Below are 17,982 nucleotides of genomic sequence, written 5' to 3'. Positions count from 1 at the left end.
GATAATAGCTAGAAGCCAGTACATTCCAGAGTGTTTGTGTACAATAATTACTATCCCCAAATGAAACTTTTTTAAACCAGTGTTTGAAAATCTTTTGGTCCAATTAGTCTAAAAATCATGCATCAACAGTAGAGAGTGAAACCTGACTACTTTGAGCTTTTTGTCTATGTTCATTTTGAACTGATGGTGGCTTCAGTTAATTCCCTCAAAGTCAGCATGGTTCCAACTGAAGCTGGCCCATAACACCCTTACACACTGGAAATGGGATGTCACCTTCATGTGAAAAAAATGCTTTTAGGTACATGATTGACATGTGGTGGGCTTTTTAATTTGCTTTCTCTGCCTCAGAACAATGAGAGCCAAGGCTTCTGCAGGAAATTGTGTCTCTGCCTCTGGTCCCCAAGACAGAGACACTGTCTAAACATCACAAATTTGGCAGAGGAGTAGTGGGTAGGCTACCAGGACTCATCACTGGTTGCCATAGATTTTCCAGTTGATGATGATAAAGGTCTTTAAAATGTAATTCAGTTAAATATCACAAAGAACTTTTCCAGTAAGCTTCAGTTAACAGTAAGATTGTATTACCAGAAATATAAAGATTTATGCTTATATTTCCACTTTTAATTCCTATTAAGTTTCCTGTGGATTAAAGATTCATGTGTAAGAAACATGGACAGCTAAGTATATCACTTTGTATAGCACACATAAAATTAAAGGCATTTTTAGAGTTACATTTTGCATGCTAACTGGCAACATGGTGTATAAAACAAAAAGCTGTCATGTAATCTGAATTGTGTCTATATATCCTTTGTAGCAGCCAACAATGAATATTTATCTAAGCAAATATTTTCCAGCCTTTCATGCTACAGTTTGTGTTTGTTTCAGTCTGATTTGAATAAACAGAATGCTCTGCAATAACTGTAACTAATATCTTTAGGCACATAACATTTGAGATGGATCTGCAATTCAGTGCAGTAGTATTCAATTGCAGAAAAATTATTAGCATTAACCAGGAGGTAAATTACAGCTCTGATTTCACTGCTACTGCATTGTACCTGTGAATTCTATATTGCTGAATGAAATTTAAGTTTCACTTTAATTTTTATGAAAAGGAAATAGATTCTTGTTAAATTGAGCAGCACCATTATATTTGTTTAACATCTACAATACATGGCATAATGGAGTCATAAGTGTTCAAGAGACAGAGAATAATAGTGCACCACATCACTTATAAAAGCACAAGATAGTAATGGTTATTAACACAACTGCAGTATACAGGATTTGAATAGGGAGTTTTTCTTTGCATCATAAGTTAAGGGGAAAACCTACCAATTCCTGTTTTATGAAAGGCTTTGTATTAGGCTCAGTTACCCCTACACATTAAATTCAACAACTGGTATTCAAATTCACTCCAGGAAATGCCCCCCAGGAGCTCTCCTGCTGCCATTGGGCATCTCCCAGTTATCCCATGGGTCTTTTAATTGTGCCAGCGCAAACTGCACCATCCCAGACTGTACCTATGGCTGGGAGTTTTTACAGCCTTGGTGGGATGACAGGGTTGGGGTTGCAGCCCAACAAGAAATTGTCCTTGCAGTGCTTTTGTGCTTTCTGTTCCCCACAGATTTGACTTGGAATTAGTGTCTGTAACTAAAGGCACTGCTTTGGCTTAAGTAATTAAGCCTACAGAACATAACACACAGCCTGTGTGCTGTTTGCTGACACAAATGTTCCAGTTCTTTTTTCCTTTCTGGGATTTTACTGAACCCTCTGCTTATAGCTGGCCATTAAAGTGAAACATTTTCCTTCCACTAAATCCACTTTCACTAAATCCCTGATACACTAAAAGTTTATCTCCATCCAGGATCACATGATGCTGCCTATCCTACACACCACTTAGGAAATGCCAAACTTCTTATGATTAATCCCCTGACCCACAAAGTCAGGTCCCATTGTGCTGCCTACCTGTCCTGCATGGGGACTGTGAGCTCCTCACGAGAAATCTGCTTTGCAGAACAGTGCACCTTCCTCCCCTATGGAACTGAATAGTTACTTGCAAGAAAATACATGCAGAAGTGTTTTTTAAAAATTTTCCTACCTTCAGATATCTACGAGCAGGGCCAGCCCTGTTGCATTAATGAATGCTTTTATTTTCTTGGATATCTCATGGAAATTAGTCCATGAGTTGCATTTGAAGGGTTGAAGAAAAAGTGTGATTTGGGCAGCAGATTACAATTAATCCATGCCTAGACTCAGTTGTGTTCTACCATCAATCAATACCCAAAGCTGAACCTGCAAGTCCTGGTGGTGACAATAAATGTTTTTCAGGCAGAGTTGACAAAGCTCCCTATGAGCACAGCTGCTGCTTTGTTTATAATAAACTATGAAAATTTAGAGGTATATTTTTGTGTTAGCTTCAGATTAATTTCTTTTTTCTCTGTGCATAGAGTGAAAAATGAACAGGGGATGTTTAGGAGCATATTTATTGGCATGTTCCATCATTTTTCTGTGTGTTTGTGTTTATGTATCATGCACATGAGATGGATGGATGTAAGCAGTACCACTAAATTCAGCAAACCAGGAAGGGGTGGAGTGCTGGAAGCAGCTTTGTGATTTTCTGAGCAATGTTACATTATTAACTCAGAGACAATCTTTTCTTGACTATAGATATGCACAGGCAAGACATTGCAAACAGAGCCATCCATACAGAGATTAATTTTCAAAATGTGCTATAACCAGTTTCCCTGTGTGAAAATGGTTTTGGTTAGAGCAGAGCACAGTGGCAGGTGGACAAAAGAGGGATGGTTGGAGAAAACAAGTGAAATTTGTCTGGAAAAGAGGTCCCAGCCTGTGGTGCTGTACATCATCTGCTCAGATTCCCTACTTTCCATCCATTCAAACCCTAAATGGTTGGTAATTTGGGGTTTGCTAAAGCTCAAGTTACCCTTGTCCTTAGAGTGGGGGTCAGAATCTGGAGATCCTCAGAACTTTTCCTCACCTTGTTTTTTCCATTGATGTTTGGTGGACATATTTCAGCATCATCAGATTGATGTGTCTGTAACATTGTGTTGGACTTTTAACCTTATATTGAGATATTTTATATGTGGGAATGGAGCCCACAAGAAAGATAGAGATGGTGTTCTTACAAGAGCATGGAGTGAGAGGACAAGGGGGAGTGGATTCAAACTGAGAGAGGTTCAGATTTGGTGTTAGGAGGCCCTGGCACAGGGTGCCCAGAGAAGCTGTGGCTGCCCCATCCCTGGCAGTGTTCAAGGCCAGGTTGGATGGAGCTTGGAGCAACCTGGGCTAATGAAAGGTGTCCCTGTCCATGGCAGGGGAGTTAGCACTTGATGGTCTTCAAGGTGCTCTTCAAACTAGGCCATCCTATGACTATTTATAGTGTATACTTTATAATTTTTGCTATTGACTTATAATGATTGAAGGAATGAACATCTACTCTTTGTTTGTTTAAGTTGTTTTTAGTAGAAATGAAACGAGATGAACATAGTCTTGACTTATATGTATGTACATTGCTCCTCATCAGCAGCTGCCAGAATAAATGTGAGGACAAGTGATAACAAATCAATTACAGAAAATGGTAGAGAAAACTTCAGGTCCTGAGGTATTTGTTGTTGGATAGATGGCAGTGGTTATTCCGAGTGAGTTAAAAAGTCTGATGCATTCTGAGAAAGAGGCATCTTTCTCTGTGAATCCCAAACATCCCTAATATCCTCAGAGTTAAATTTTCCCAACTCTGCAATAGATCCTATGAATGTTTTTCCATCCTTGTTGTAACTCCTGGTCCTCGTTAGACAGTGGGAGTCATGTGCAAGTGCCATATGTCTACATAAGTCAAATGCCTCCCACCAGCAGTTCTTCCATGTGTTGTGGTTGATTTATATTCATAAAAAACATTCAAGAAATGATTCAGAAATTGTAATTACTCGGTAATGTCAGGAATTGATTAATTAAATGCTCCAGTGTTTACTCTGCATTTTTAAGGCTGCTAACATTTCTGGGCATTTTCTTACAGCATCAGAGTGTTTGCTGGGTGAAGTTTATTAATGTAAATTGGATTTGACATAAACAAGAGTACAGCTAATTATTTCATGTAAATATACACACTGTGTAGCAGCAAACTCATAAAATCTGCACATCTTCCTACTATTTTTTTTAAACTCTGGATATCTGTTTTAGCTAAATAGCAAATTGTCTGTTTTAGCTAAACAGCAAATTTCTGTTGCCTTAAATGATACTGTCACCTTTTCCTTCATGGAATTGCTGGGCTGAAAACATTTGTGTCTCTCTGACGCCTCCTTAACTTACACATTGTCATCAATAACTTCCAGCAACCAGGAACTCTTACACGTACCATTATGCTAAGCTTCACTTTCTTTGTTCATTTTATGTTTCCCTGTACAGAGAGATTTAGATTTTATACTCAGTGAGGAGCAGAACTTTCCATAAGCTGCAGCAAATGGGAGAGCAGCCCCAAACCTGCCCAGGAGACACAGCCAGGGTGCTCTGACACAATCTGCTTGTCCATATTCTTTCCTCTTCCTGGCCAAAAGACAATTTTTCCCATTTCCTGCTGAAATCTTTGGTTGGTCCAGTGGTCTTGTTGACATTTTTGGGATAGGAGGGTATCCATGGAGATTTGGCCTTTATGGAGACAGTTTTGGCTCCACATCCAAATTAAGGTCATCCATGTGTTGATGCTGTAGGGATGTATTGCTCAATGACTCTGCTCACGGATATTAAAAGCTCCACAACTTAGAGGATGTAAATGCAAACTTTCCCACTATTATATCATCCTTTTCTATTTCAAGACCACTCTAGTAAATTTCAGGTAATGATTTGTATTTGTTTTTACTGATTTATACTTTGAGGGGAAGAAAATCAGCCAAAAGCAGCACTGATTTGCCTGCTGGACAAAATGTCGAGTTTCCTTCTCTTCTAAATGGAAGAGATTTGCTCAATATTTAGCAGAAAGAGCTAAATGGAATTATTTGCTCAATATTTAGCAGAATGACATAATTTACATAGCTTGCTATTTGCATAGGAAAAATATTAATTTATTTGCAACTACCCAAACGAGCTGCAGATCTGAACAGCATTCCTCTGAGAAATATCCCTGCATCCTTGTCCTCAGGGAGCACAGGGTGCAGAATCTGCCTATCAACCAATGAGCTTGTGCTGTTTCAGGTTTTATTAAACTCTACTGTGTCTGTGGATGGTGCTGGTTAATAGGGTGCAAAGTGGAAGCCAAGCAGCAGCAGGAGGAAAACCCAGCTGATTGTTTATGAAAACAACTGGCTCCAGATGAATGGGTAAATCAGTTTTAATCACTGCAGCTGAGATGTAATATGAACTGTTCACTGAAGCTTAAGTGATTTTGAACAATTAAGAAATTTGCTCAATATTTTTATTAGAATAATCATTACTGCTTTTTCCATAATGGTGTAATGTGCACAAGGGCTCTTGCCAGACTCCTGCTCCATTGCAGAGGCTCTCAATGTACACTTTCATGCCAGTTGTTAATAAACCTGACAATTAAAATATTGACAATTAAATCAGCAATAATGGCAGTTTTAAAAGATATTATTTTCTCTAAGCCACATGGTTTAGCTTTCATTGTTATTTAGGACCAAAAGTGAGTAGTAAGCCAGGTGTGGTATTGAAAGGAGTGAAAAATTACTAATCCTAAAGGGTTTTATGTTTTTTATACCTGATTTCTTTTTAGTGTGCAGCAGAAAGCTCTCTCAATTCTCATTGCTATTGCTTTTGGATATGAAAAACATTGTCTAGACAAGAACACATATATATATAAATATATGTGTGTGTCCTCTTAGGCTGCTGGAAAAAAGTCTATTTTCTATCAAGGGTTTATGCAGCAGGATGAAAACAAAAATAAATATTTTACAAAAGTTATAATATTCTCTGAAGTCACTCTCCCTAGATTTAAAGCTTTACCCCAGGGCACTGTTCCAAGATCCTTCAAAAATTACTCATGTAATTCCACACCCAGTGTAACAGCTTAGATGTCCCCCTTGTTGCTCTGCTAACATAATTTCCTAATTGCAACAGTCTGCTGTTTAGCTGCAGACAGCTTTGTTGTTCTTTGATTTCTAATAACCTTTCCCTGTGAAAATGTGACTTCCTGAACTGCAGCAGATGATTGTGGGCTCTCCATGGAGCTCCCTGTCTCCAGGGCTGGACGGCTTCAGGCTCTCAGAGGAACTCGTCTGTGCCCTTATCCCGTTGTTCACTGGGTTTTCTCTGCTCCCCAGTGACCAACATTTTCCTCTGTGAAGCCCAGGAGCCTGAATCTGTGCTGAATCCTGCCTGCTTCCAAATCCAAATATTAGGGGAATCAAGGGGAAGTGTTGTGGAAGAGTGGGCTAGGGCTGTGTGCACAGAGTTTGTTCCAGCCGAGCCAGGAGTGCAATTAGATGTGCCAGGGGAAAATGGAAAGCTCTGGGCTGTGCAGGGATGGATGTGATGTTTACCTCCCAGCCCTGCTTCAAAACCAGTCAGCAGGAACATGAGTGCCAGCCTAGTGTCTGTCCCAGTTCCCTGTTTTCTGCACAGCTCAGGCATCTCAGTGCCTGAGGAGCTTGATCAGGACAGGAGAGCGCTGGCAGGGGGACAGTGGCCGTGTCCCCATGTGCCTGGCTGAGGTGTGGGGTTTGGGGGAGCTGAGCTGGGGTGTCCATGCTGCAGGAGAGGCCTATGTCACAATACAAAGCAACGCTCCATTGTCAGAAGGCTTCAAATCTATTTTTATTCTAGCATGCATGCTTTTTATACATTCTTACAAAACTCGTAAGTTTGCACTTTACGCAATGGTCAGGAAACACAAAGTGCTTATTGGAATAGACAGTTGCAGGTTCCTCTTATTTTTCTTCCTTCCCTTCTTGGTTTCTACATCAATGACCTTGCTAGAAAATTCTTTCAGGGGTAAACATGGATCCTCTTATCAAACTTTTCTCTGTCTCACAGAAGTGGCTGTAAAACCTTTTCCACAGGCCAGTCCCACCCATGGCCCTGCGGCCCAGGGCAGCCCAGCCGAGCTCCTGAGTGGCCCTATTGAATTAAGTACGTAATCAAGTGATTTGCTGGTATCCTTAATCCTTTTCACATCTCACTAAGCTCATTAAACTCTCTTTGATACCAAGCTGTGCAAGTTCCTTAGGAGAGGCAGAGACTGTGTACTGTTCCTTTGGCTTGAATTTATCACCTCCAGCTTCCAGCCAGGGACTCCTGTGCTGGGAGCCTAAGGTTGCTTGAAGGGTTTGCTCTATAACAATGGATGGGAAAATGTTCTGTGTGCTGGATAATTTTTGATACCCTGCCCAGCACAACAACAGGGATATGCCAGAACAAATACCCAAGTAACCAACCAAAATACCGAGCAGTGGATCCCGGGCCTCAGTGGAGGCACTTCATTTCCTTTCTCTTCCCTGTTTTTTCCTGACAGCCATGCAGCTAACAAAGAAAAGAAAAATAAAACCCTAAAAAACTAGCAAAAAAATTAAGCATTGCAAAGTGAGATATTTAGTACTGTTAAAACCCCCATATTTAGGTGTGTTTCTAGGTCTGTGCTTCAACTCAAATCAGCAATAATCTGGGTAAAGCAATTCTCTAATGCTCTCTAAATTAGATGAGCTGTATGTGACATTTGCATGCCATCTCTTCCTGCATGCCAGAATACATGCAGCTGTTAGAAAGATTTTCTACTGCATTTAAACAGATACAGAAGGTTTTGTCCTTAAAACAGTGCCATCACAGGAGGATAGAAGGAGCAGTTAATTTCTCATGGCTGCAAGGTAACTAATTCAGAAGAAAAGGGACAGGTTTCACTCATTATTCTGAAAAGGATTTTAATTTTTTTGTTTGTTCAAATCTTGAACTTCTCAGTAATCCTGCAAGTTGTGAGGAATGGCTGGAGGTAGGAGGGGGACTCCAAGCAAAGCCAGTGCAGGCTGCTGAGGTCTAGTCCAGGTGTGGACAAGAGCATGGATGGCAATTCTACCACCAGCACAATTGCTATATAACAGTATCAAATGTACATAAATTAATTTGGAGTCTAAAACTTCAGATTAAAAATGCTGTGTCATTTCAGAGATATTGGCTTGGCCTTACACAGCTTTACCCCCTCCTGCTCTGCAGTGTCCATTGTTCTAAGGTGAGCAGGAAGAATTGTGACCCCCTTCTGAAACCCTGGGGCAGCTGTGCTTTTACAGCCTCTCTCTCCCATTTGATTGGTCTGTCTCATTAGTATCTATTATGAGTACCATCATGTCTGCCTAAATGATTTTTATATATTTTACATCAGAAAAGGAGGCTCCACATAATCTTTCACACTCCACAGTTTTCTGTGCTACTCAGAGCCTGCATGGCACAAGCATTCACAGGACAGAGCTCCAAGGAAGCCACAAAATACTTGTGTTTCCCCTCTAGGTGTGATCTATTGGGCACTGGGAAGTGCTTTAATGAACTGTATACATTGTCTTGTTGAACACAAAGTCAGAGAACCATTTAGGTTGGAAAAGACCTTTAAGGTCATTGAGTCCAACCATAAACCAGTGTGATTACTTTGGGGTTTTTAATCGCATTTTCTGCTGTCACTGAATGTGCCAAGCTATTCTAAATCATGGAGTTGCTCTAAATCTCAAGTGACTGTTTGCTATTTGCTTCCCACTGACAAAATGATAACGCTGGGTCCTGATCCAGGGATGGCAGAATTTGTCTTATTGGGACAGCTGATAAGAGAAGAGAGCAGAAACCTGGGCTTAGGGACAGAGGCCTTGTCTGGAGCAGATGGCTGGCTGCAGCCACAGCTGGCACAGGAGTGTGCCAGGAGAAAGGAGGTGCTGCTAACCACCATCAAACCGTGGCTGATTTTTTTACATCACTTCTGCACACTGACAAGATTACATACTCCCAGGTTGCTGGCTTTTAAAGAGAAACAGAATAATATTTCTAATCTGTCACAGGAAACCCTTAGCATTAAGTCAGCAGTCATATAGGATAAACACAGGGCTTTCTTTTCCCCATTGTCCTTATTTCCAGAAAACAGTTTTAAGAAAATTGCTTCAGACTGAGGGTTTTATATTATCATGGTAGAATTTATGCAGAATAAAACTGCTGATCCCATCTTTGCCTGTAGGGCAAAGTGCACTGATGAATAAATCAGGAATATTGTTTAATATTACATTACAAAGATGTAAAGGTATTAGTACTAATTTATGCCAGATTCATTGTAGTAAAAAATATAAACTAAAAAAGGCAACTGGTTTTAAAGAACTTGGTAGTGCAACTAATCATCATTATATATTTGTACAGCATATATTTGGTGAACTCTAATATATGTGTATTGCAGAATTTATTAGAATAAGCTTAGAATAAGCTTCCTGTTTAATTGCCACCGAGGCTCATGGTGTTTCTCAGGATTTCCATTATTTAATGTGTTCTGAAAGAAACAGCTATGTAATGCTTCTATTTACAGCAGTTAGAATGAAATTTAAACTTGGGGCAACCACAGAGTTTAATGGAAAGTTTTGCAATACCCAAAGCTTTTCAAGCCATGCAGTTTGAGCAGGATATGGCTGAGATGCTTTTGCAGAGGCTCCTTGGGAGCTGAGTCCTACTCTTGCTTACTGTGGACAGAAACATGGAATCACTTGGAACAATTCCAGTCCTGAAAAATAAAAATGTACATTTTTATATAAATTATGATCAATAAAATCAGCTAACATTTATCTTCACCTTGAGGAGACACAATGATGTACAGTCTCTGTAGTGGCTGTCTCATAGTCCTGCTCATGAAGACAAATGGCTCAAAAGAACAAACCACTTTGCAACAAAAATCCATATTTGTACACAAAAGAAATAATAACAGTGAAGAGACAACTTCTAATACAAACAGGAACCTCATAAAGTGATTCTGTGATGAGTCCAAAGGTAAAACAGTGGAGCTATAAAAATGGAGCCTTTGTCTCCAGAAAGTGAAGAAGGATTCTTTACTCCAATACTCGCAATTTCCTGCAATATGAGGTTTAAGATATATTTTTGCTGTGCTGAGATATTTCAGGACAGTTATGTTATTACTGATAGACTTTCAGAATAATAGTAATGTGACTGTGTTGGTACTGCTGTCATCCAAATATATCATATTAGATCATGTTATTCTGTGGGCTCATTCTGAAATATTTGATATAAATAACACTGATGTTGCCTTCCTCCTGGAAATGAGGTGGTGTATTTCTATCACTGACAGATTTCTCTGCTGAGAATAAACATCATCTCTTTGCATTGCATTAAAGAATAGGCTTCAATAGAAAAAAATCCAAATTTTTCATCTGGTCAAGATTATTTATCAGAAGTTCTGTCTAGACACAAGTACAGGAGCTTTCATAGAGCTGATATTTCAAGTTATTGCCTCTGCAAAAGTTGGACTGGAAAATAATGTAGGGGCTGAGTTATAGCTTCATTTTCAAATAGGGCACATGCTATAGTATTTTTCATACTGTCCATAAAATAAATATTTGAGTCAAATATTCAGTTCACTTTGATTATTATCTAAAGTAAACAAAATGTGCACCAAAACCAATGACTGCACTGCTGGGCAGTTACTCTTCAGTCTGGATCCAGGGAAGATTATTCTGGGCTTAGAACATGGATATGAATTTATATGTACACTAGTTTATTTGTGCTGCTTGTGTATCCTTAGTGCCTCTTGTCTTCCCCTCAAATAATCTCTGAAGTGTGCATTAGGCTACTGCCCTGTTCATGTTATATGAATCCAAATGTGAATTTAACCTAGATTTTTACATCACTGTGATTTCTATGTACATGGGATAACTTTGGGGGCAAAATCAAAGAGCACTCCACAAACTGTCTGACTGCTTTTTACTCAAAGTTTTGCAAATACTTTGAACATTGAAAAACTAATATTGTAATAATTTTTCCTTTAGGAATATATGGACTCCAACAAATACATAGAGCATTTAGTGACTCAGCTGGAGGAACAACGCTGGAATTTATGGAGGCAAGTACTGTGCCACACATGTTTATTTATGTTGCTATTTTGGAAATGATTCTGCAATCCACAGTTTCCATTTTTGACTTCAAATGAATGATTAGCCAATTAGCTATTCAGTTTCTCCATTTTTTAATTCTTTGCAGACTACCAAATCTTAGCTCATGAAACAAGCAGGGCAGCACACACGTGTGGAATCCTGCTTTTATTAATCAGGTCAGTTTCACACATGTACAAGTTTATTCATGTTACAGTTTCTAGGCAGTGGATGCTAACTCTACTTCAGATCCTTTCAACTGGACTGAATTTCAGAAATTGTCTTATATCCTTGAATATAAGTGTTTTCATTGAATGGCACACAAAATCTAGCCAAAATACCACCACAGCAGCATGACTAATTGAGAGTTTGGAAATTAAAATAAAGACAGGTTTACAATTTTGCAGTGCTCTTGATAGTCTGGATTTTCTACATCTTCTCTGTTCATGCTGCTCAGACTTCACCCTGGTTTAAGCAGAGCAGGGATTCCACATGCTGGTGGGTGTATCTATGCTGTCTGCAGCAAATTTGGTAACTGCTCAAATCCTATCTAACATAACATTTCATACAAAGGAAATGGAATAATAGCAGTGATAAAATTCCTTCAACATTCACAGCAATTTTTTTAATGCAATATTTAACTTTTTTTTTCTGAAGACATATGAACAGTGACAGTCTTTTAAAACACAGTCAAATATAAGAGTATCTTCAGGGAATAATTTAATGTTCATAGACTGAAACCTATTTCACCTTAGTTCCGATCAAGTGAGAAATAATGATCTGTCTGATTTTTCAGGTGAATGCCTCCCATGTACAAAAAAAGAGTGACTTTGCAAATGCCAGTATTAGTTCTGCACCTCACAAACTTATCTATACAATATAAAGTAGTATCCCAGCATTTACAGCTTGCAGCATTATGATATTGACTCTTAGTTATAAGCAAACTTCTAAAGTTTGTGCTTAATTATCCCTTTTTTTTAAAAAGTAGCCAAATATAATTGGCACAAAAAGGAGAAGTTTTCATTTAACATTACAGAGTTCAGGAGACTAATTTTGTAAGAATGAGGGTGATAACATTATATGCAGATGACACTACTGTGATTAAATATAAATGAATAATAAAAATTTAAAATATTTAAAAGTCTTTGAAAAGTAGTAGGGGCAGTGACTTTGTTACAAACAGATATACAGATGTGTTCTGAAAATTCAGTGGTTTTGAAAAACCAAAACCATTAATTTATTTTTAACATTACTTATTTTTATTATTATTTTTATGGTGTGTTGGGATAAAAAGTTAAATCTGGTAATGAGCACTACAAGAAAAAACCCTTCTGGTTCAGCCAGTCTTCTTTGAACACTTTATTCCTCCCTTTTAAATTCTCTGAGAAGTTCCATGGTGAGGATTATGCTAATAGCTGGCACTGCACAGGGGCAGTGCTGGGCTGTCCGCAGGCAGACAGATGTCCCAATAAATCAGCAGAGCCCTCTCCTCAGCCTTCATTATGCTGCTGATTTGTGGTGCATGCTCTGAGCCCGGTGGGTCAGCGGGCGCTGAACCTGACATTGACCGACAACCCCGCAGTGTCAGGGTGAGCCCATAAACCTGACACACACAAATCCTGCTCCTTTGGCTCCTCCAGCCTCACCCACAGCCAGCACAGATTTATAGTGCCCAGGCTGAGGCACAGGAGGCTAAACCCGCTGCCATGGCGTGCATATCAATTTTACATTTCCTTTACATCTCCACACGTACAATGGGACCCTAAAAGACATGTGAGGGGCCAAAATTTCTTTTCAGTTTAGAGGACAACTGTTTACACACGGCATTAGCATCTGCTGTGGAACATTTATTGCTGTAATTGCTGTACCAGGAGGACTGGCAATGGTTAGGTCACGTTTTATGGCTTTCCACTAAAGCGGACCTCTAACCCAGCTTCAGATTCCTTGTTCTTAAAACTTGACTATACCTCAGTAGTTTGTGATGATACAGATTTTATTAACACAGCTTTTCTTATACTAGACATTTCACAGTAGTTATTTTCACATTACTGATAGCATATTTGACTTGTCAGAACCTATTTCTCAGGTTGGAGCTCAACACATTTACCCAATGTGAGACAAATTTGTTAATTTGATCCCCATCAATGTAAATCACCAACATTTACCATTGGAGGTGATGCACAGTAGTGGTTGGGCATCTCCATGTATCAGTTTAAAAAAAAAAGGAAAATATTATTTTGTATTTCTCTGCCCTATCCTATCTGGAAATAGCTTTAAACAGGACAGAATTGGGACAGGTGAGTAGAATCCCCTTGCAATGTTTTCTACCTAGTCATTTAATGCTTTAGTTCAGCTAATGTATGGCAGAATCACATGGACAATCAACATGAGAAGCAAAAATTTGCTCCTGCAGTCTTTGCTAATTGATTTGGTGGTAGACCATAATTTTTAAATCTTGACACACCGATCAGTGGCAGCAATTACCTATTCTCTTAACAGAGGAAAGAGGTCATAATTCAGCATAGGATGCTTGCCTGAATAAGCAAAGGTCAGATCCTGGTCTTGAGACTTTTAAAGGGAATTTATGAGTAGTGCTACTGGAACTGGGACCAACACTTCAGTCTGCCCTGGTGAAAGCCTGAGAAGATGCTGCAGCTCAGACATGACTAATATGTAATAAGTTAATGAAGGTCAAACAGCACTTCCCCACCTCACTACAGAAATGTAAAACGCAGAGGGGAGGGACCAGAACTGCACATGAGGATTGCATTGCATTTCTCCTATGCTGTATATTCAAAACAGAGTTTGTCAAATAGATCTGCTCTGCTTTCATCAGCAGCATTAGCATGCTTCTGTGCTCCTGGTTTTAATGCCTGTGTACTAAAGAGGTGCCAAGTATTAAACAGGTTGCCTTTGCTGTAATCATGAACTTCCATTGGGAAGCCTTAATTGCTAACAAGCAAAATAGCTCAGTGAGAATTCTTAATGGTGAGCACAGATTAAAATAACAACTGTGATTAGCTTTAAACTGCTTGACTAGAAAAAGACTAATCTTAGGGGAATAAATTGCATGGCACACAAAGGAAAAACCCTGTGTATGATATTACAGTAATGAAGGCTGAGAAAAAAATCAAGTGCTACCCCAACTAAATAAGGTCATGCTCTGCACAAGCATCTTTTTCTTGCCAGGGCTTAGTAACTTGGCCTGAGGGGAGTGAAGGTGTAAGCAGCCAGGTCTTGGGGCCAAACCCCCATTTTAACCCATTCTGGAAGTTCTCATAACAAACATTGCCTCTGGTCTACGATGCTAATGTGAGTTAGAGACTGTATTTGGAATTAATTATCTTCCAAAATTGTCGCTGTAGTCTATGATTAGAGGTTGGTGTGGTGAGGTGTGGTAAGAGCATGAGGCTTCCTACTTTGCTTCTTGATCCACCTGTCTGGCCATACCATCTTGGCAACACACAAAGCCAGGAAAAATGTGTTTAGTGCTATTAGCCTCTAAAGCCTGTCTTTTGTCTCTTCATCAGTCTTTGGTTTTGCTGGGATAGTGTTTTCTTGGGGTTCTTTCCCTACATCTCTACAGCACTGCTAGATACATATGATAAACTTGTACAACCCATGCAAACATTGATTCCTTTTAGTTTCCTTAGCATTTGAATGAGGTAGAGTAGAACTGAGTTTGGCAATTAGGAGTCATTCAGTCACCAGATACGGATTCAGATTCTTCCAACTAACATTGTAACGTACTTATCTCTCTAAAGCTGAGGTTTCTAATTTGTGACCTTATATGTGGAAAAAACACACAAAAATATAGATAAAAACCTTGTAAAGCTACAAAGTTGTATTACAGAGCTCACAGTACTGCTTCAGATGAGCATTTCCACAGAGGACTGGTTTAAATTGTTTAAATATGTACATGAGAATACCAATTAAAAATGTATTTTATTTTTGGCCAAATGTGTGTGAGTATAAATGTGGATGGTTCAGTGAGCAGTGCAGATGTGGTTACAGGCCACAAGAAACACTGTCATCCTATTATCTGTGAATGAGAACCCCTTGCTTCCTCTGGCACCCCAGTACCATGCCCATGTCACACCACAGCTATAAAAGATACTTCAGGACCAGATTGGTTGAGAGCAATCTGAATAGTGAATATAGAGAAAAACAAGGTTTTTATTACTTGCCTTTTAGATTGCATTTTTAATAGGGTCATAGGAAAGTAAGAGAGGATAGTTTAAAGATTAAAAAAGGAACCTGATGGAGTGTGTAAATCCCCTATAAATACTAAACATGTAAGTATAGGAAAAGGCTGAATAGCTGCTAGAACTCTTGTTGCAGTTGCAGTGGAATCAGTGCTTATGTGAGGTAAATCAAGAATTACCACTGTCTTTCAAACAAATATAAATGCTTCACAGAAGTTTATACCTGCTCAGATTTTTTATTAGTTCCACTAATTATTCATATAAAATAATTGTTCTCATCTGATTAAAGTTGATAGCAATTTTATGTGCAGCTCTTTACCAGATCAATAAATAAATCTCTTTCAGCAACGATCCACTTTAACTCCAACAGGGCATATTTTTGTGATGTATTTACTAAGCTGACTTAAAATTAAACTCAACTTGATGTGCCCTGGTAATGAGAAATATGATTGGCATTATATATTCATAGAAGTATTAATTTTAAAGAACATGACTCTCAGCCTGTTTCCTCTAATTGGAAAAAACTCCCATTAACACTGCTCATCAGTGCTGCCTGAGTCAGGAGTGAAGTGTCAAGCCTCAGCATTGAAGTCATTACATAAAGGACTGAGAACCATCTGAACAGAAAATAATCTTGATACAAGCAAATATCTCTGTATCTATGCTAAACTACCCAGATTTCAGAACTGCAAGCAAAAGATGAAAAAGTGGTCCATAAAAAGTAACTTCATATGGCCGTGTTTATGAAATTAAATAAATTAACCAATGCTAAATTATAAAATGTTAATAACATTCTGTAATTAATTAGGGATTGGAGTAGTATGCACAGATGTATACTTGTCATAATAGCGAGACTGCCAGAACTATGAATTGATTTTGTTTCTCTTAAATTATAAACTAGAAGGCCTTGAGCAAAATATATTCTTTAGATATATTTGGTTGAATAAGGATCACAAATGTTCCCTACCAAGTTAAAAGGAAAAAAAACTCCAGCAGGGAAGTATGTGGAAGGTCTATTTGGCATATGGATGTTTGTTAAAAGCAAAATGCATGAACAGCCCAGACTAAATTAGCTCCTCATTTATATGCTGGGGAATGAAATGTATAATCCTGGCATGGTTCTGCATTTGTTTAAGATTTTTCCTAAGAACAAACTCTTTTGTGTATGCAGATATACATATTACTGTTGTGGCTATTTAGGGTTAGGGGAAAAAAAACCCTTCTTTGAAGTGGTTTTGTCTGACGCTGAGTGCGAGTGGCAGGGTTCTGTCTGTCCCCTGCAGGGCAGCCTGGCCCAGGTAGCAGCGCTGGGCGCTGCACAACTGCTGCATCCCTGCATGGGGGAGCAGCACGGACCAGCCCAGCCCTGCAGGGAAAGCTCAGGGCAGCTGCTCCAGGGAACAGCACCTGTCGGGGTCTCTGGCTTGTCAGAGTGACCCTGAGAAAAGTTCCAAAGTCTCTTTTCCCAGCCCGGCTTGAAGAAAGAGTCAGGGCTCTCCATTTCTCGGTCTCAAGGTTGTTTATTGTTTCTTATCTATAAATTTCTTTCTCCTGCCCTGCCGAGGTCCATCCAGCAGGACAGTTCCAGGCACTCTGCCTGCCCCCAGGACAGTGTTATGTCTTTATACTAAAAACTACATGTACAATATTTACAATTACTTTCCAATACCTATCACCTGTGTTAGGCAGTGAGCTTCTACCCTAAACCAATCTCTAAGTGCCAACATCACAGCAGAAGATGGAGGCCAAGAAGAAGAAGGAGAAAGGCAGGACACGCCCAGTTCCCTCCATCTTGCCTCGTGAACCCCCATACCAGAAACCCCAAAATCTACTTTTTCACTCCGTGATAACTTCACTATTATTCTACCTAAACTGTTGTGGCTTGCTGATCTTCATACAAGGTTGGTGATTTGCTCCACGGGTCATAATCAAACCCACAGGTGTTTTGGGCTCTGTGCCAGGGCTTCTGAGCCCCCTGGCAGGGGTCCTGGCAATCCTGGACTGCTGGAGAGATGTTCTAGGTTCCCACAAGCACACAAAGGGGAAACCCAGATCACACCCACACAAGGCTCCGAAGAAAGGAATACGCAATTATTGAGTGCTGGTGCTCTGGGATTACCTCCTTCTTCTTTAGAAATCAAACTCTTCCAAAAGGAAACTGACCCCAGTCTCATTTTATTATTTGGTGCTGAATTTACTCTTCCACTAATGTCCGCACACAGCCATGGTTTGTCAAATTGAATCATATTTCACTCTTCAGATAATCCCAATTAGGTTATTTGCTTTATTCACAGAGCAAAGAGTAATTTCAATGAGTAATAGTGGCATTTCCCTGAAGTCTTCTCTAAAACTGAACAACTTATCTTTAAACAGATCCCTGGCTCCTATTTGGCAGAGGAAAACCTATAGACTTACATCAAGGCAACAACTGAGAATTCAGGCCCTTATAAAATCAGGATGTCAAAATATATTATAGAAATGACTATTGCACAGTTACAGGCTATGAGATAGGGTTTTAGATGGTGGGTTTAAGAAAGAAAACTCATTAATTTGCTATTTTTATAGGAATGGTACCTTACTGATCTGTTTCCCTAATGAAGTCTACAAATAGGGCACTGCTGATGGCAGATGTAGAAAATGTCAAGGAGAAATTGTATATGAAGTTATGCAAGTCAGGTTAGCACCTTTCCTTGTGAAAG

At 39.3% G+C, this 17,982-nt stretch overlaps 1 protein-coding gene across 1 annotated transcript in view; it reads left to right on the top strand.

The window, feature by feature from the left end:
• Positions 1–17,982, top strand: part of NCKAP5 (NCK associated protein 5) — a 369,194-nt gene that overhangs the window by 119,348 nt on the left and 231,864 nt on the right. Inside the window, exon 3 of the mRNA XM_054278273.1 lies at positions 10,977–11,054. Within this exon, the coding sequence (XP_054134248.1) occupies positions 10,977–11,054 (78 nt within the window). The remainder of the gene's footprint in view (positions 1–10,976; positions 11,055–17,982) is intronic.

The sequence above is a fragment of the Melozone crissalis genome, unplaced genomic scaffold (assembly GCF_028551555.1).
Source record: "Melozone crissalis strain CALT ecotype California unplaced genomic scaffold, PUWL_Pcris_2 ptg000023l_1, whole genome shotgun sequence".
NCBI lineage: Eukaryota > Metazoa > Chordata > Aves > Passeriformes > Passerellidae > Melozone > Melozone crissalis.
Note: the sequence above shows the minus strand (reverse complement) of the source record. Positions and strands in the feature narration are given on the sequence as shown.